The sequence below is a fragment of the Pelmatolapia mariae genome, linkage group LG9 (assembly GCF_036321145.2).
Source record: "Pelmatolapia mariae isolate MD_Pm_ZW linkage group LG9, Pm_UMD_F_2, whole genome shotgun sequence".
Taxonomy (NCBI): domain Eukaryota; kingdom Metazoa; phylum Chordata; class Actinopteri; order Cichliformes; family Cichlidae; genus Pelmatolapia; species Pelmatolapia mariae.
The window spans coordinates 7692661-7713082 of NC_086235.1; the positions used below are offsets into that span (position 1 = coordinate 7692661).

At 37.7% G+C, this 20422-nt stretch overlaps 1 protein-coding gene and 1 pseudogene across 1 annotated transcript; one reads left to right on the plus strand and one right to left on the minus strand.

Moving 5' to 3' along the window:
* The first annotated feature begins 2257 nt into the window (after positions 1 to 2257).
* On the plus strand, positions 2258 to 13643 carry LOC134635092 (protein NLRC3-like; annotated as a pseudogene).
* A 3508-nt stretch (positions 13644 to 17151) lies between these two features.
* LOC134635093 (V-set domain-containing T-cell activation inhibitor 1-like) lies at positions 17152 to 18629 on the minus strand. The gene is made up of 3 exons (XM_063484602.1): positions 18611 to 18629; positions 17707 to 18024; positions 17152 to 17447 (listed from the first exon to the last, which is right to left on the minus strand). The coding sequence occupies exons 1-3, from the start codon at positions 18627 to 18629 to the stop codon at positions 17152 to 17154; spliced, it is 633 nt and encodes a 210-aa protein (XP_063340672.1).
* Positions 18630 to 20422: the final 1793 nt, after the last annotated feature.

Sequence of the window (20422 nt, forward strand, 5' to 3'; positions counted from 1 at the left end):
TTGCAGTCAGTTTAGCTCTTTGTGAGCTCTTAAAAAGAAGATTCAATAAAAATGCGTACAGAGAGAGAGAGAGAGAGAGAAGGCCGTCTGATCTGTTGTGAATGTAAAGAGAAAACTTGATTCACATGAATGAAGCGCACTGTTGACTCCATCTGGAATCAAAGAACAGAGAGAGAAGAAGTGCTGAGGCAGGACGTGACATGCTTTTTCAGATATATCAGTTTGTTTTGTCTATGTGGAGGGAAGAAGAGTTAACTAATCAGTTAATCACAGAGCTCAGCCCTGCAGATATGGGCCATAGGGGCTAAAAACACTCACTGTATGGACTGATAACATCCAAAGCGGGTGCACAAACTGAGCGAGTGTGTGTTATCTGCTTTATGCTTTGTGCAGTGTGGAACTGGTTCAACAGGTATAAAACTGCTGGGAAAATATTTTTTTAAACAATATACATAGTGTGCTGACTGTAAGGACAAATTGTTGATTCTTTTCCACACATAGGAAGAACATTTAGGATTGTGGTCAAACTGTTTTTCACCACTAGATCATTAAAACAATGATCATACTTGACAAGTTACACAGAACATGCAAATGTTCTTTAACAGCAGTGATGGGAATAATGGCGTTACAAGTAACGGAGTTACTAACGGCGTTACTTTTTTGAAGAAGTAACCAGTAACTATAATTAATTACTTTTTCAAAGTAACTTGCCCAACACTGCTTATAACTACTTGGCACGACCACGTTTATCCTTCAACAAAGTGTGAACTCGCTTAGACAAGCTTTTTTGTAATTTCTTTAAATAATAATTTTCAACATCCAAGCTCTTCTTTGCAGTTTGTCTTCTTTTTGCTCCGTTGTCCATCAAAGTGATCTCACTTTGCTTCAGTAATGTTGAGGTCTGGGCTCTGGAAAGGCCAGTCCATGGCATCATGAAGACTGCAGTGGCTGGTTCACTGACCTAGATCAGACTCAATTTGAAAAAAAGAGTGAAAACAAAAGAAAACACGTCAATCTGATCATGTCTGACTGTTTGTGTTGGGACCTTATGGTGACAGGGATTTCTTTTGTCCTCCATTTGTGCAGTTTCCACATTTCTTTTCAAGGGTACACTGGACACTATGTTAAAATATGCAAAATTCAGGTTTAAGATTTAGGTTCAGTTAATAAAATGGGAATAATTTGTGTTTTTGTGACAGTGTGGCAGGCTGCCAGTAACAAAGTGCCCACAGAAACATAAGTGGTTCTTTGCTAAGTCTGGTTTATCCTTCTGCTTTTTAACCAATTCAGATAAATTTTCATAACCGTGGCTGCTGTAGGACAAACAGCTCTAGTCACCATTCATCTGTAGTAAGTGTTGGGCTTTCAATATGTGTCCACGTTTATTCACTCTGGAGGTGGCTGCACAACTTTCATTAACAAGTCTGAAACGAGTTGATGAGTCAGTGAAGCTCATTTCTGATCAATGACAGCGATACTGAAATGAGATGTTGACGATATCCTGAACTTTTCTGCTGCTGTTAGCTGCTGTTAGCCAGCGTCAGGGAACCTTTCTTTGGCTTTAACCTTGTTTTTTAATTAGCAAAAAATTGTCATACAATGTGAAATTGGAAAAAGATGTTTATGAGAGTGAAAAATAGATTTTTAGGACACTCAGGTTAAAAATTGCTGGCATAATGTTAGCCTACCCAGCTGTTATTTTTCAGCTGGGTATTAGAGCCCTGACTTCACTTCAGAAGATAAGGATTGAGGTGAGGAGGAGTATATCAGTATACTGTCACTCGTCTCTTTTTTGTCCCATGTTTTCTTGTCTTTGGTTAAGGGAGCCCGTTCTCAGATGATACAACATAGTTATGATTCATATCTTGAGTCTGAAGGTTTTCCTCTATGGTCTGAACACCTACAGGTTTCTTCTTCTCTGACTTTGGCATGCTACCTGTATGGCCGGTCTCTAGGTACATTCATAAAATGTGATTGGGGTAATGGTACTGCCCATCTCAGCCAATGTATTCAACATGGCAGGTTAACATAGTAGCATCCACAAACTAGTGCCCGCTCCTGAAAACTGTCTTCAGATTTACCAGATGAATTAAGTTTCTCTCTATTCCCTGTGTATCATGATGATCTGGTTTTTAGTTTACATGACAATTCTGAAATTGGCTCAGTGGAGAAATCTGACCGTAACTTAACAACCTCTGCTAATGTGAACTCACTGTTTCTGGTTTACCTCTCAGACTGACTTTCAGAAGTTCACAAGATGAACATTTGTGTTGAGGAAGAAAAGAGTGGAGCAGAGTCTGAAGAAAAGAGTGGAGCAGAGTCTGCAGTATCCAGCTGTCTCACTATGAGAAGTGACAGCTCCAAAGTTGATCCTTTAAACTTCAGGGATGAACCTGGACCCTCAGACACAACGTAAGACTCAGTTTCTACTAAGATTTTCTCATCCTCCCTCAGTGTGTTTAAATTTGACCTTTATGTGAACAGTACACCCTATTAGTCCAGTTCTTACTGAGGTCATTTTTATTTTCAAATTAAAACGGTTTCAGCACAAGATTAAAATATATTTTATGTTAAATGTAAATGTTTATGTCAGCAACATCACTGCATAAACAAGTGTGAGTAAAATAAATGATCCTGACATACAAAATAGTGAGTGAAAGACAAAGGAAGCATTAAGAGGACTAATGCTGCCAGGATACAACAAAGCAACTCCCCACAACTTTGTTTCCAAAAAACAAATAAAATATTCACAGTCATCTTAATCAAATGAAATTCAGCTGTTAGATGAAGTATATTTCATGCACAAGAGATTAAGTGTTTTATTATAAAACATCTGTTCTTTGGCTGAATCCTGTCTCAGTATAAAAGGAAGAAAGAAACAAAGTTAGAGATTGGGGTACTACCCTACAGGAAGAATGAAAGAGAGTAGACCCTTTAACAAGTATCTAAGACTTGATAAAAATGTTCAGATAATTTTATGTTTGGAAATTCAGTTTGACTTTGGATACATTTTGCTCAGTTATAGTTAAAAAATGTATGAAAACGTATGGTCAGATAGCTTTAGAAATAGATAAATCTAACATGCTTATTAAAGTTTCTTTAATGAGGCCACATGTGTGAAACAGCAGATGTGACAAACACTCTCCATTGCTTAAATATCCTGTTAAGTAAAGCAGTTTCACCCCAGTTCTTTTTTATTCCTCGGGCATCCAGAGACGGCACCAGACTCAGTAGTCATTTCACAAAACCTTTATTAATCTTCAGTTATGCATGCATCTTCTAGAAGGGAAGACGTGCAAGGCCGGTGTCCCTCTGCAGATCTTCACTTCTTACAACCAGTTTTATAGAAGCGACCCCATCATCATAGTTGCAAACTCTGTGTTTGTGTATGTATGTGCGAGCACGTGAGTGCCTGTGTGCGCGCGCACCCATATGTCTATGTGAGTGCACGTGAGTGCCTGTGTGTGTGCGTACCTGTGTGTTTATGTGAGTGCACGTGAGTGAGTGTGCGTGTGGGTGTGTGAGTGTAACAGTTAAAATACTGTGTGTGTGTGTGTGTCTCTGTGTATGTGACTTCCTGCCGGTCATAAAAGTAATCTCCCCTCATGGAAGCTAAACCAAATTCCTCTACAAAACAGAGTTAACATGTTACGAACACTGAGACCCCCACTCTGCATCCACTGGGCCATTGGCCTCTTGTTGTCTTACTTTTACAGCTAAGCATGTGGAGAGTCTCCTGCAAACCTACTTCTAAGTTATGACAATTATGAGCTTTTATTAAAGGTACAAGCATCAACATCAGCATCCCCCAACTGTAGCTTCCTGTCTCCTTTTATGACAGGCAGACCCCCAGTGTCCATAAATTCCTTTCCCTCTACACAATTACACACACTCTCAGGCCTATAACTAAGCCAAACTAAAACACACAGACAAATCCTTCCCTATTGCTCTGATCTACTGCTGGACCCTCTCATCTAAGCAAATTTAACACATTATATTCTAATAATTGTTTTCTTGTACTCACAATCTCTACACCTGGCTGAGGTTGTAGTTGTTGGAAGCTGGAGACAGATCAGTATTAAGTAAGACAGGCTGACAGGGAAAGCACTTTATTACTGTTGATGAAATCAAAAGCAAACATCACATTGATGATTCAAGCACTAGTTTTCTTCATCTTAAAAAGTATTTCCCTTTTCTCATTCCTCTTTTGGCCATCAGACGTCTGCACAGTGTTGTCAAATTTTGATCCATTTTTTAAACCGATAAACAACAATTGACTTTAACGATTAAAAAATGTGTTCACAGAGAGAGAAAGGCGATCTCAGAGGATCCAGTCTCTACCAGCTGTGGACCAGAAAAATTCAGGACTGAAGCACAACTGCAGATATCCAGTAAGAGCAGCTGTCTACAAAGTAGGATTAAGCATCCGCTTATTCATGGACTCATTTCTGAGAAAAACTGTTACAGTCAGAGTTGTGTAATACATCCTCGGTACTTAATGTGGGATAGGGGAGGGGCCGAGGGAAGTGAACTCAGGTAAAGGTGGAACTGTCGATCTTTAATAAGTGGTATTGTGTAATAAAGGCTCACAGGCTTGTTACTGGCAAGTTGATTGAAAATAATTAAAAACAAACTGGAGCTGCAGAAAAAGAGTTAAACCAGTATTCTACTACCAAATATTATCATAATAATATATCATAATATAAAGGTAATATTGGCTGATTTTTTTAACATGTTTGGATAGTATTACTATATTATAAGGTGTGAATTAATCCTACATTATCTTCCCAATAGTCTACTTTGCTTAAAAGCAATAATTTAATTATTATGTTTAATGCTCTGGATTATTAAATGGAAACATTGGTGATAGTTTCTGTGTAAAAAGTGGGAAACAGAGCTACAAATTGAAAACCTGCATGTTTCTATTTAGTAACATATTAATAACAGTGTTAATAAAATTTTAAAACAAACTTAAAGAAAGAGACCTTCTTTCACAGGATATTTTATATCTGGATTCAATACATGGTAAAAATATTTCAGGTAGAAAAGAAAGTGCTCAGGGATTAGATATTTAAAATGTCCAGGACACCAGAAGAAAATGTCATCCCACTCCCACTTATCCAGTTTGTGGTTTGCACAACACCAGGATCCTGCCCCACCTTCATCACCTGACCTCTAACAATCCAAGGAGTGAAAGCATGTGCAGCGAATAGCACCAAGCTGCCAACTTACATACCGAAAAATTATAAGTTTTGACAGAGTGTGATGTAATTGGCAGTCCATCATTTTTACAGATACAGACTGTCCTGTTAATAAAATGCAGGATTATAATTTGTGTAACATTTTGGAACACAGTGGAATACTTGTGTCTATCTTTAGAAATCACTACAAAATTCATTGATGGTGGATAGCTATATTCTGAGTACAGCACATCTCTAATTCCCTCTCCTAAACTGAAGTGCTTAATTTTTGGATGAATTAGCCACATTATATGAGCATTATCTGAAAGTATAACTAACCACATATAGTTTTGTATTCATATGTACAACAATAAACTCATAAAACTGAGTTTTTCTCAACAGAGAGAGGTTCTATTCAACTGTTATATGACTTGATTAAAGTGCTTAGATAAGGACTTAATTTCCCATAAACCTTTGCATTTTTGTATCAGTGACTTTTCAGTCCACACTGCATAATAGTTGTTGTTGGTAATGCACAATTTCATTGTTTGGCAACTGACAACAAAACAACAAGAATAAGAACCTTTGGAGGCCAAACATTACAGTTAATAGAAAAGATGATGTCATGAATGAGCAGAAGGTTCACAGTGAGGTCAGACATGTGAAATAATAAAGTGCAGACAAAAGAACATTGTGTATCAGAAACAAACATCCTAACTAATGATAGACACAAGAGCCACAGACTTTGACCAACAGCCCACAGTAGCTGCTTTTGGGAACAGGTCACTGCACAGCTGACATCAAGCTGCAGCCAGAGTAGTAATCATAATAATCAGCAGTAATTATCATCATTAGCTATAGCACACTGACTATTTCAAAATGTGTCCTATAATGTAAAAACTTTGCTAATTACTACTGATGAAAATCAGACTGTTTCTGCTCCTTCGCAATAAAGGTTTTCACACATGGAAGCTTTTACTGTGAAACGGAAATGCTGTGTTTTTGTAAGCTGACTAGCAGACTTTGTTATTTCTTATTAAATTGTTCTCCACGTAAACACACGAACACATCTCGAGGGTCTGAGAGAAAAAAAACTTATCTAATGTGTTCTCAAAAATATCTAAAAAAAATCTCAAATCTTAAAAAATCTTATTGCAAACCATTTAAATAATGTTATGGTTAGATGTAATAAAAGCATAACTGTTTTCTTTTTGTGTTATATTTGCTTTATTTTAACAGCAGATGTTGGTCTGCAGGAGATTGTAAATGAACATAAAATATATCTAAAGGGGAAATATGAACGTGTGACTGAAGGATTTGGTGAATCAAGAAGTGGAACCCTCCTCAGCACGATCTACACTGAGCTTTACATCATAGACAAACAGAGTGAAGAGGTTCATACTCAACATGAAGTGAGGCAGCTGGAGACAACTTCACAAACAGATACCGTCCATGCCCCAACAATCAAGTGTCACAAACTCTTTGAGGTTTTACCTCGCCTGAAGAGACCCATCAGATTGGTTCTGATGAAAGGAATCGCTGGCATTGGAAAAACCTTCTCAGTGCAGAAATTTATTGTGGACTGGTCAGAGGGCTTGGAAAACCAAGACATCAATATAGTGATTCTGCTTTCATTCAGGGAGTTGAATCTCGTTAAAGATGAGCAGTACAGTCTTCTGGAGCTGCTCCATGTTTTCTATCCAACATTACAGAAAGTCACCACAGAGAAACTGACTCTTTGTAAACTTTTGTTCATCTTTGATGGCCTGGATGAAAGTCGCCTTTCACTGGAGTTCACTAACAGGAAGGTTGTTTCTGACATTACTCAGAAATCATCAGTCAATGAGTTAGTAACAAACCTCATAGAAGGGAATCTACTTCCCTCGGCTCTCATCTGGATAACTACCCGACCTGCAGCAGCCAATCAGATACCTCCTAAATGTGTTGACAGGGTAACAGAAGTGCGAGGCTTCACTGACGCTCAGAAGGAGGAGTACTTCAGGATGAGATTCAGTGAGAAAGAGCTGTCCAGAGTTATCTCCCACATTAAGAAATCCAAAAACCTCAATGTCATGTGTAAAATCCCAGTCTTCTGCTGGATCACTGCCACAATCCTTGAGTACATATTGAATACAGACCAAAGAAGCGAGCTACCCAAGACCCTGACTGACATGTACTCGTACTTCCTACTGGTTCAGACAAAAAGGAATAAGCACAAGTACCAAAAAGGACATGAAACAAGTCCACAGGAGCTGACAGATGCTGACAGGGAAGTTCTTCTGAAGCTGGGGAAGCTGGCGTTTGAAAATCTGGAAAAAAGAAACATCATATTCTACCAAGAAGACCTGGAAGAGTGTGGTCTGGATGTCACAGAGGCCTCAGTTAATTCAGGGGTTTTTACTGAAATCTTTAAAAGACAGTGTGTGATTTTCCAAAAACCAGTCTACTCTTTTGTTCATCTGAGCATTCAGGAGTTTCTGGCTGCTATTTACACATTTCACTGTTACACCAACAGGAAAACAGAGGTACTAAAGGAAGTCCTGGGGGAAGAATATAATGAGACATCTGTGGACGTTTTTCTGAGCAAATTCATGGAAAAGTCCCTCCAATGTAAAAATGGCACTCTGGACCTGTTTGTTCGCTTCCTGCATGGCCTCACACTAGAGTCCAGCCAGAGACTCTTAGTAGGTTTGCTGAGTCAGACAAAGAACAACCCAGAAGTTATCCAGAAAATCATCAACAAGCTAAAAGAGATGAGACGTTCTCAAATCTCTCCTGACAGAAGCATCAACATCTTTCATTGTCTGACTGAGATGAATGACAGCTCAGTGTTTCAGGAGATCCAAGAATTCCTGAAATCAGAGACAAAACTCTCTGAGATCCACTGCTCAGCTCTGGCCTACATGCTGCAGATGTCGGAGGAGGTTCTGGATGAGTTGGATCTGCAGAAGTTCAACACATCAGACCAAGGACGACACAGACTGATTCCAGCTGTGAGCAACTGCAGAAAGGCTCTGTGAGTCCTGTTGTGATCATTAACACATTTAATCAGTTTAGATCAGTAGTTCAGTTCTTCAAATACACAGAGTTATTATTTTTAGGGAGTTTTCACATCTATAGTTGATTTACTCTGCCCTAAATTTGTTGTGAATTTCTCTTCACACAGAGACACAAATCTTTTTGGTGAAGTTCACGCAGAGTCATTTCATTCATCGATATTTTTCAGTGATTAGCTTCTGCACCTTTTGGTAACAGTCAGCAGATTTTTTCATGTAGGTAGATGTGAAGAATCACGTTGTAGCAAAGAGACAACACTTTTAAAGATGAATCTTTCCATTAAACTGACTTTATTCAAAATCTTCTGGAGCCAAATTAAAAAGAGGAAACAGTCCAAATGTTTCTCTTCACTCTTTAGTTTATAATCTAAAGGCTTCTTGTAGAAAAGGTGAATGAGGCAGGTTCTATAAAACACTTTGCTCAGAGTAGCAAGGTCCTATATAAGAATGAATCCATTTACCATTTGACGAGGATCAGATTTCACTGACAGAATGTGGACGTCGTCATGGTTTAAATGCAACACAATTTTGTTTTCATCTGTAAATTAAATATCAAGATTCTCCTGTAAGTCTGCACGTCTAAGAAACACTAAATAAAATCATTGTGTCATCTCAAACACAGTGATATGAGATGAGCTGAACCTCAGATGTGAAGAGCAAATGTTTATTGGACTAAGAAATCATTTTGTTTTGTCTTCCTATTCACTCAGTCTGTTTATAATGCAAAATTCCTGCTTTTATAATAACATATTTGATGTTTTCTCTTGTCACAGACTAAAAGCTTGTCATCTCTCAGAGACTCACTGTGAAGTTGTGGCCTCAGCTCTAAAATCCGACCCCTCCCATCTGGTGGAGCTGGACATGAGTGGAAACAAGTTCCACAATTCAGGACTAAATTTTTTGTCTGCTGGACTGTCGAGTCCAGACTGTCGACTAGAGACTCTGAGGTGAGTTTGCTGACTGGAGCTGTTGTTGTTTAATCAAAGATCTAAGTTTCACACTCTTAGTTAATAAAGGTTCATGATTTGTATGAACAAAAATATAAAGAAGTGTCATTGATTTCAGAAATGTTTGCTTTTCCAAACGACTGAATGATAATTTTTACTTTTGGCTCCAAACAGACGTGACAGACTTGAGCAAAGTTCAGTTAAAGGCTGACAGAATTCAGGTTATGGTGGAGAGATATTTTTACAGTTGTTCAGCCTCCACAGGTCCTTATTATGCTCAGTCAGTCAGAGATGAGGTGATTGGTGATGAGACTTTAGGGTCTGTGCGGTGTGTCAGTCACTCTGATAAATAGCAGATAAAAATAGGCTACAGAGATTTTGACAACCCACACAGCTGCTTTGGTGATGTATGTGTTAAAGAAAACAGAAGCCTAACACAGGCCAAAACATAACAGCAAAGAGGATTCTGAATGTATGTGAGGATTTAGTAAAAACAGCTGGAGAAGAGAGAGGCTTCTTAAAAAGACTATAAGAAGAGGGAAGCTGAGAGTTTTTTTTAAAGTTTCCGTTCCTCTAAAAATGATCCTGTTTTAACTCATTTTGAGTAATACAGCACCAAAGATATCTAATGTTGTTGTAAAGAAAGATAACAACACAAGAAGTCATACAAAAACAGAAGATCTGCATTGACAGCTGACTGAAAGCTGCCTTTACAGCCCAAAAGGACCTCACTAACCAGGCAGACAGACTACCATGGATTGTGAAGCAGTGCCTGCTTAGAGTCTGTTTAAATCATTTGTTCTGTAGATAGAGAATATTTTCAGCACTAAATCTTTAAAGAAAAACTACTGACCAATTTGAGTGTAAATAACATTTTATAAAGAGTTGTCAGTCACATTCTTCAGCAGACCATTTCAGGCTCTCATGAAGTCAGATGTTGAGCTCAGGTAATTTCACCTTAGTTCACTTCAGGTTTAGAGCTTCAGTCTAGTGTAGAGATTAGGACTGAAACCGTAATAGTGCTCATGTAGAAAATACTAATGAAAGAAAGATCAACTGACCACTGTTTCTATTTTAACAATAAAAGAAACACATTCAGATAACTCTGTCATGTTCGTGCTTTAACTTCTGCTCAGCAGACAGAGATAAAGTCACGTGGTCAGATCCAGCTGTTTCAATGTTTATTTAGTGCCCGCTATTCTTTAACAGTTTTGTACTTTGAAGACTGATTTTAAAATCCATGATAAAAACTTCTGTGCGTTAATGTTGAAGAGAACCTCACTGATGACTGATATCTGCATTTTTCTTTTTCTTTTTTTCAGGTTGGAGAGCTGTTGGTTGTCAGATATCAGCTCTCTGGTTTCAGCTCTGAATTCCAACCCTTCTCATCTGAAACATCTGAACCTGAGCCACAACAACTTGGAGAATTCAGCAGTGAAGCATCTTTGTGTTTTTCTGGAGAATGCCCACTGTTGATTGGAGACTCTGAGGTTAGACACCAAATTTTAACTGTGCTGAGATCTCAGTCCCAGATAGTATAGTATTTATAGTCTAAGTATAGTATAGTGTTAATTAACAAACATCTTGGGAACATAGTTTGTACCAGGAATTTTGGCACATTTACAAACTGACACTGCTGAACAGTGACAGTAAACTAGATGAAGTTAAGATGAAGTGTTATTTGTGTCAGGAAGCACAAAGAGCCACTGCAGTGCTAAAGTTGTACTTTACACCTTCACTGGGGTTTGTAGTGCCTTCATTTCAGTGCTGGAGTTTGTGATCAGTGCCTAATTTAATACATTGCTACATATTTAATTATTTTAATTAAGGTATTTGCCACACACAGTTACAGTGATCTAAGAATGTTTTCACCAGTGAGGAATGACTGACCAGCAGCTTCAGAGGTAGACCTGCATGGCAGCTAGAAAAGGCAAAGCAAGAAAAAAAGACTGGAAAGAGCCCTGGAGAGCTAGTGCCAACCGCTCACCAGGACTATCCTAGCTCAGTGCTGACCTTCTTCAGCTCCTGACATATTACAACACTGGATGCTTTCAAGCACAGACTCTGAGTAATAAACACATTTTTTCAAATTCCTTATGCAGATTGCAGCACTGCAGTTTGTCAGAGATCAGCTGTGATCATCTGCTTCCAGCTCTTCAGTCTAACCCCTCCCATTTGAAACATCTGGACCTGAGCTGGAACAACCTTCAGGATTCAGGAGTGAAGCAGCTGTGTGTTTATCTGAAGACTTCAGATTGCAGACTGGAGATTCTCAGGTCAGACACCATGTTTTAGTTGTACTTAGATATATATGCTGTGAAAGCTGGCACTAACCTACCCATATATCCTGACATTAACTTAATTAACACTTTAACTGTAGCAGAACAATGGCTCGCATTTCAAAACTTAAAACTGTGTTACTCATCTTAAGACCCACAGCTCACATCTGGAATCCACCCTGCTTAACGTTATTGCTAACAGCTCTTGGTATACAACACACTGATTAATAATTTACAGTTAACTGTTTTTCACGGTACAAAGGTCATGACACACAGGAATCTTTGTAGCAGAAACAGTTTGTGGCAGGAATTATTGCACATTTACAAATTGTACTGCTGAATGGCATGCTGGGTAATGCAGGTCTGTCAATAGTGGCCAAAGGGTCCATTGGCAGGTTACATCACAAAAATAACACATAAAAAATTTGCCAGCTTTAAAAATGTGTCTGGTATAAAAGTGTTCTCAAATATATACATTTCTTTCAAACTAAATCTTTAAAACTGAAGCAATGTAAATACTTTTTTTTTCACAATTTTGATCTAAAAATGAGGATTTTTGTCAGAATTTCATACCCCCACTCTCCAAGACCCTATTTTTTTCTTTTTTCCTCAGTGAACAAACAGCATCAGATTATTGAGAGCTCTTTTTTCACTTGTACTTTTTGTCTGAACCTCCAGCCTGTTGGCTTCAACTGTTTGGATTTTACATTTTTATTAACTTGAACATTTCAAATCTTCTAAACAAATGATCAAACCTTCAATGATTTTACCACAGACTTTGCCTCTTAAACATACATCTTCTATCTTCTTTTAGATTATGGGGCTGCAAGTTGTCAGAGACCAGCTGTGATTATCTATTCAAAGCTCTTCAGTCCAACTCCCATCTGAGAGAGCTGGACCTGACCTTGAACAACCTGCAGGAATCACATGTGAAGCAGCTGTCTGAGCTTGTGGACAGCCCACATCACACACTGGAGGTTCTCAAGTAAGTAGAGGCTTGGACTCAGTCCAGACTGCTTTTTCAGTTAGTATGAAACCAGTGATCCAGTGTTTCTTGTACATCTGCAGTCTTCTTTACTCAGTGAGGCTGTAAGAAGAGAACAGTGGCAGGCTTCAATATTCGACAGAAAGACAACAGACATCCAATCAAATGACACAGAAGTTTGTGATCATGTGTTTGAGCTGATGTGACGATAACTAATGTTCACATCTACAGAGAATAAAGCTGGATTTGTAAAGGTGTCAGCTGGAAACAAGCTTTATTTACACAGAAACATCAAATCACACAGATGTATTAAATATGTTACAGAATGTTTTATTTATTTTTAGAGGAAGAAATCGTCAACAAACAAAACATTCTACAAAGAAAACAACCAACTCGCCTATCATGGAAATCCAAAATGATGCAGAAAAATTAGTCAAGCACACATGCACAGAGATATGTTGGAAGCAGGAAGCAGGCAGGATCTGTCCGTCTTGACAGGTCCCAGTTTATAGCCAGACCCATTCAGTCTCTAGCCAATGGTCAGCTTTCATCTGTAAATTACATTAAACTGCTTACTAAATGAACACCACTGCTCCAGGTGTGGAGGAGTAAATGCAGTACACACACCTCCAGCAGTCAAGATTGTATATGTCTTACTGTCAGTGCTTTCATTGTCATTTGTTCAGTGGTAGCCTCCATGTATATTAGTAACCTGACATTTTAACAACAGGTAAGAAGTTCAACAATACACAGCAACCTTTGGTTTTAGTGAGACAAGAGAAAATCCATTAGTAAAGTGTTTGTGCAGCAAGGAAGAATTCAGGCCTCAAAGCGGTTAATCTCCACTGTAGACTTGTCTGAACAACAAGGCTCAGCTGCTGCAGGTTTCCCCAACCTTATAAACAGGACATTTGCACAATCACTGAAACTAGCACCACTGAATGAACAATGGGCTGTGAGGTCAGTTCCTTAATCATTAATATGTAAATTCTCTCCCACTGAAAACACCACGTTCAGATGAACAGAATCAACCTTTTGGGATGTACATACCTGGATGATTGAGCATGCATCAGGAAATATCAATAATACTTAATACTGGATGTGCTGCAACACTGAAAAATGATGAAGACAGTCTCTGCAAAAACTCATTTATCTACTCTGCCCTTTCTTTTCTTTGCAGATGGAAGGACCCATAAACACAGTTGTTTGTCTTTGTTGTATGTGTGTGGTGTGTGTGTGTCCTGATGGTCCAGAGAGGTTGAAACACCAGCAGCTTGTGTGTAGTGATGCTGTGACAGGAACATGCTACAGGGAGGTGGAGTGGACAGCAGAGCTTCATCCATCAGTGACAGAAATCAGACGTGCAGATGGCTGACAGTGCTGTAAACATGCTCTGAGAGCTCCTCTGTTAGACACCATGTAGAATCTATCGTCATCCCTTTGTGTTCTTTTGGATCATCACAGTGTCTTTTTGTAGACACTAGGTTCAGTTTTATTTTCTTTGAGAAGTTTCCTAAATACATTTCAATATCTTTTGTATAATTGATGTAATTTTAAGTTATTTATCATGGTTTTGAAATACATCGTGTGACAATGACTTCAAGTATCCTTCTTGAAACAGCAAATTTTTTTTCATCTACATAATCTGTATAGTGCAACTGATCAGGTAAAAAATGTTCAATAATTGAAAAAAAGGTGAACATTTGATAGATTTGTTTTATACTTTCTAACATAATAACTGGGAACATGTGATATAACCACTATTGTAGAGAATTGCAAACTCTCCAGAGTCTGGTGTACTATATATCTTCAGTAATTTAGATAATGAAAGTATCTAGTGGTTGAGCAGATTAAATGCAGGAGGTAGAGGTTTTTTCATGGATGCTAAATCCATCAGTTGTGTTGTTACTGTTACAGATGTTACACAGTCATGTGACTTCCCTGGGTGAAGACAATTGGCAGCAGTCTGAAGTTTGACATTCCTCAGCTGATGAATAAGACTACGTTCACACTGCAGGTCTCAAATCCGATTTTTTGATCAAATCAGATTTTTTTTGTCTGGTTGTTCACACTACAAATACAATGTGACAGCAAACGTGCTCTAGTGTGAACGGTTCACGGCCCTCAAACGCAAAAGAAGATGTCACACACAACGTGCTCTGTTTACGGAAGTAAAAATGGCGGCTACAGAGCTAGTAGGTGTTGTTGCAGCAGTCTATCAATTTCTGCACAGTCGTAACCGACAGAATTTTAATAAGTTAATTATAGAAAGAAGGACACTGAGAAAAAAGAGAGCCGTGCTTTAACAATGGCCTTGTTTGCAGCAGTGGCTGCTACCTCCGTGCAGAGGTATATATGGACACGGAGTCGGAACCAGGAGTGGTGGGAATGGTTTGTCTTCAGACAAATGTATCTGATTCAGTACCACATACGAAAGTGACCCAGGTCGAATTTGAAAATATCAGATTTGTGCTGTTCAAACTGTCAGACCATGATCGGATATGGGTCGCATAGTGTCAAAAAAGTCAGATTTAATGCGCTTTTGCCTGCAGTGTGAATGTAGCCTTTGTTATCTGTCAATAATGAACCTTAATGTTTTATATGGATAATAAGCATCAATAAATTTGTGGATTTGAATCAAAGGAATGACTCTGACTCATGGAATGACTTCCTTCCTGCTTTTCTGTCATGTCGATCAAATTCAGACCTCTAGCTTAACTAGTCACCCACCACAACAGCTTTAGAGAATAGATTTCAACAGCGTCATACTCCTGTTGCATAAGGGATCACCAATATCTGTACTGGGTCATGAGGTGGAGTTAAGGCAGACAAGCCTGGAAATAATTTCTAAACTTTTTAGATCCAGCAAACAGTTAAAAATGCTTTAATTTTTTAGAAGGAGGATATTTGTAGATCTCTCCATATTTCAGATTTCACTACACTACAATATAGTGAAAAAGTGTAATACTATACACCACAAAAATATCTTAAGACCATTTATGACCAACATCTTAAAAACCTATTTATGCATGATGATAATGCATCATTTTATTGTAGTGAGATATGAATGGAATAAGCTGCACACAATAAAAAAAAGTGACATCACTTGAAACATCATATGCACAGAGTGAAACAGGTGACAGTTTAAATGTATGTGAATTAGCTAAAAAATTATTAAAGTTTAAATTATTAAAAGTTTGATAATCCCAACTGTAACCAAAAGAAGATTAGCAGAAGGAACAGAATGAGAACACATGGCAGCAAAAGTTACTGTCATTACAATTATGAATGAGAGGCTATTAAAACACAATCACCTGGGTAGATAAGAACTGACTTCTGCTTCATTATTTCTTGTTATATTTACGTACCAAGGGAATTCAACTTAAATTTATTTTTACTTGAATTAAAAAAAATAATAATTTGGATTTTATTGTGGGTTTTTTTGTCCAAGTTAGGTTTGCTTTCCCTACAGAGTAAAAATATTTTTCCTTTCACAAAATAGTTTAAAAAAGAAATAAATAAATCCATACATGCTTACATGAGCATGTAAATAAATACATAAATAAATAAATGAAATATTTAAACAAACAGCTGTTTTGTTAAACCACTGAAAAACTCAATGATTCATGAAAGAAAAAGTTGCTTCCACAGTAAAATATTTGACCACACTGCCACCTGCTGGACTGAAGATAAAACACACCTAATGAAACAGAATTAAAGTAGGTAAGAAAAAGAAAACTCAAAAAATAAAACAGCAACAACACATGGCTAGAAAAAAAAAGGTTAAATAATTTTACAAAACATGATGTACACTTCATTTTTAAATTAAAAGAAATGGAAAAAGATGTTTCTATTTCAGTAAAATTTAATCGTGATCTGTTCTGTGTCATACCTCAAAGAACATAAAATATAGACTACTGTAAAAATATTGCACATGACACATGACTATTCATTTGGAAATGAATACTGTTAACAGATCAGCTTTTATTTTCTATTTTGCTGTTGTTGTTTCTATTTTAGTCTTCTTTGAGTGAATTAATTCAAGCCCACTCAGGACAATATGATATAACCACAGTTTGAAGTCTTCATTTGACTAAAGCTGGTGGGTGTTTAGAGTTCGTCTGTTTGGAGGATTTATTCCCATCTCTCTGTTAAAAAGAGAAAAGAAAAAAAAAAACCCTCAAAAAACATATATACACATAATTTATGTTTCATTTCATGGGATTTAATGCGTTCATTTAATCTGAATTGAATCATTAATAAAAATTGAGACAGGAGTTAGACTCATAGGAAACTGTCTGACAAAAGTACTATTCTTTTAATTGGGTTTAAACATTTTAATAAACAAAACTTAATTCCATTTTGCTTTAATTGCTCTTTGATCTTCCCATATTTTTCCTTGTTTATCTGAATAAAATATCAATACAAGCAACATACAATTAAAAAGTGAAAGAAGAACATAACTTTACCTTCTTTTCCATTTGCAGTACAGTGCCAGACCAGCTGCTGCCACAACCAAAAAAGCTGCAAAGACTCCTCCTCTGAAGCCTCTAACAGGGACAAAATTCCCTAAATTGAAAGATTACTTACTTTAAACTGTCGGATGTATATTTATCGTAAACATTTTATAAATAACTGACACATTTTTGCGTGTTGATAAATGAGTAATTGTAAAGAAAAGTAAATAACCAGCACTCTGCACACCTATTTGATTCGCTGGTTTCCAGACTCACCTTGTTCACCTAAAGTTGCGTTCCTCCAGTTTCTACGAGTGCTGATGTTACAGCTAAAAACAGAATCTTTATCACTGTCTGAAAGTATCAGAGAACTGCTGATGTTGTAAAGCTGCTGTTCAGTCTGCTGGACTGTGGTTTCATACTGGAGCGACACATTGGATGGAGGGCTGGTGGACCAGATTAACTGGGGTTCAGGGAAGATTCCCTCTGAGCTGCAGTTCATCGTGTTTCCTACTCGCTGAAGATTGACTTCTTCTACTGGAGCTGCAAAAGTGTATTCAAATTTCTCATGTTACAATCAGCTTTTTTTCTTGCCTGCTATATATAGACATAATGAATTGCGACTTACAGTTACAATATTAACTCAGAGCTGCAGGTTTTAAGTGTAAGTTCAACGAATTTTCACTAAATATGAAGAGAAACTCATAAATTAAAAAAGTATAACCTGAATGCTCACGATTTTCTCTTATATTATTCTGTATTTTTATTTCATGTGCTATTATATTCATATTTTACTCCATACCATTTACTTCAAGGTTTATAAATGATTCCTTGTTTCCTGTGATGGTGCTGGTGTAGCATTTGTATCTGCCTTCATCCTGAACATCCGCCCACATCAGCTGGAGTGAAGCATTTCCTCTGGAGATCTGGTCGTTGAACAGTGAAGTCCTGCCTCTGAAATGCTTGTCCTGAAGTGCGGGCTGGTCTTGGTTTCGGTAGAATGAGTGGACACGAATGTTTCCTGCAGTTTCCTGCAGCCAGTGGATGACTATGTCAGTGTCACTTTGGAAAGTGCACGGTAAGATGCATTTTTCCATAAATACACAGGATACTTCAGTATCTGAAACATCAGATAATGAAAAACATAAAAGCTCAGGTTAGGAAAAGCAGCTCTGTAACCCACATTAGCTCCTGAGGCAACAAAACAAAGACATCAGCAAACCAAAAGTGTTTGTCATCACGGAAGGCTTAACAACTGCAAACCATTGTTAGCACCTGGTTACAACTCAGCTCAACACAATAGAGCACAAAGTAAATATGTCAATCAACCTCACGATGCTAGATCAGGAAAAATGAGTGGCATCTGAATGACTGGGCGAGAAGCAAACAACATTATTGCTCTCACACACACACACACACACACACACACACACACACACACACACACACACACACACACACACACACACACACACACACACACACACACACACAATCTAAGTTCTACAATGGCTTCATTTTTGTAAGATAACAGCAATAGCACTCTTTTAGTTACCTGAAACATACCAGAATACGACAGCTGATTATTCTGTTGATTGTTTTTAACTAAAAAACTTTATAATTAATCAGTAACATTTCAGTTGTTAGTATTAAAATTTGTCATAGCATCATGGCAACAACAGCTGGAGTGTTAACATCATATTTACCTCCTTTGGAAACAGTCATCATCCACAAAAACACCACAGTCACAAAAAACATAACAAAGTTGACGCCCATAATGTTTCCAATTCATGGGACCAAAACACCAAAAAAGAAAAGAGATTTGAGAAAAGATACGTTTCCTGGTGCCGAAGTTAATCTCAGCTGTATCTAGACGAACAGGTCTGTCCTGTAAGGTGTTAGCTATGTGTCGCTGTTTCATCAACACGGATGGAGAAACAAAAAAAAGAGGTGGAGAACCAAGAAGGACAATTAAGTATTTTTTTTAATATGCTTAGCCACAACCTTTTCTAAAATCCTAGCAATAAATGATATTTTTTGAGGTTGGTCTACACTGCTATGGCGAGAAAGGTCAAGCATTGATGTTTTTTACATGGCAGCATTTTTAAAATAAGCAGGGACTTGACAAATGAAGCACCGATCACTGAGCACACAGGAACTGACAGACTGAAAGACATTTTTCTCAGAGGCTTCATTTAAAAAAAAAAACAGCAGGTGGAACAGCAGTACAGAAGCTGGCAACTCTCGCATCTGTGACTCAAATCTCCTGGTTTTTACTTTGGGTTTGGATATATGCTGTATTTTTTCTGAGGACAGATGTCAGAAAGAACTGCAGAGTCTGGATGAGCACTCCTGAGGTGACAGGATCTCAGAGATCCAAGCCCTGCATATCCAAGCAGGGCAGAGAAAGAAGAATCCCCCCTCCTTGGAAAAGATCTAGGCACTGAGACATTTTCCACATAGGCAATCAGAAAAGCTTAGTGTTGCTCACTAGCTACCCCACACTTCTGGACCAGTCTGAGCTTCACCTAGACACCTGCTCTTTCCTTCTCCTCCTCTGTGGTCTGCATGGATCCACAAAGTCCCCGTTGAGACCACCAGATGAGGATCCAGCCACCAGCAGCAAATCCAACAATAAGTGTCTCTCAATAAAAGCACACAAACTCTGCATTGTGTTTATTCATTAGCTATTCTGTTTAGTAAAAAGTAGCCTGAAAATAACTTTGTCCCATTTATGTGTCCATGGTTTAGAAAACTCATGTTTGTGTTTTTTTGGCTATTCTTTTTGAGTTTTGTTGTTTTGAATAAAATCGAATAAAATTCAGTCTTTGAGTCTATCTCAAGTTTTCCTTTTCTTTTAAACTAGTACTAATGAATGTTACTTCGGTGTCAAAATGCAATGAAGAAGGTTGAAGAGAAAAGTTTTTATGGGTAAAAATGCTTCATTTGAAGTTTTCAAATAACTTAAAGAAGTAAAAAGTGCTTTGCCAGAAAATTTGGTCAAAGAATACAATAGTCAAGATAAAGCAATTATTAAATTAAATAGAAACTAAAACAACGAAAAATATCACAAAAACTACACTCACATATAAAATTGTTTTACTAAAAATTACACTGTTTTCTAAGATGATCTTTTTTTGATATAGTTATTATACTTTTACTGTATCTGTAATTTAAATTTCTGGTCACTTAAATTTGGGCTGTAAACAATCTTTGTTTTATGCTTCAGTCCACCAGGGGGCGCTGTTGGGAAAATAACTACATTTAACTTAATCGACCAAGTCACTGTCATTTGCTTCCTTGCATGGTTACTTGCTTATGCAATTCTGTTGCGTAAAGACCTGGGAAAAGAAAGTGACTGGACTTCTTTAATTTCCTTGGAGACATTTCACCTCTCATCTGATAAGCTTCCTCAGTTCTAAAACCAAATGGTGGAGAGTCCCAGGTATTTAATCACTGGCATCCTCAAAGAGTGACCTTTGACCTTTAGCTGCACATGTTCTGTACAGCTGATTCCC

Bases quoted from the DNA above. Each gene is read 5' to 3' on its own strand.
- LOC134635093 (XM_063484602.1), bottom strand. The intron at 17,448-17,706 runs GTATGGAGTAAA...ACACTTTTGCAG, and splicing joins TATAAACCTTGAAGTAAATG to CTCCAGTAGAAGAAGTCAAT.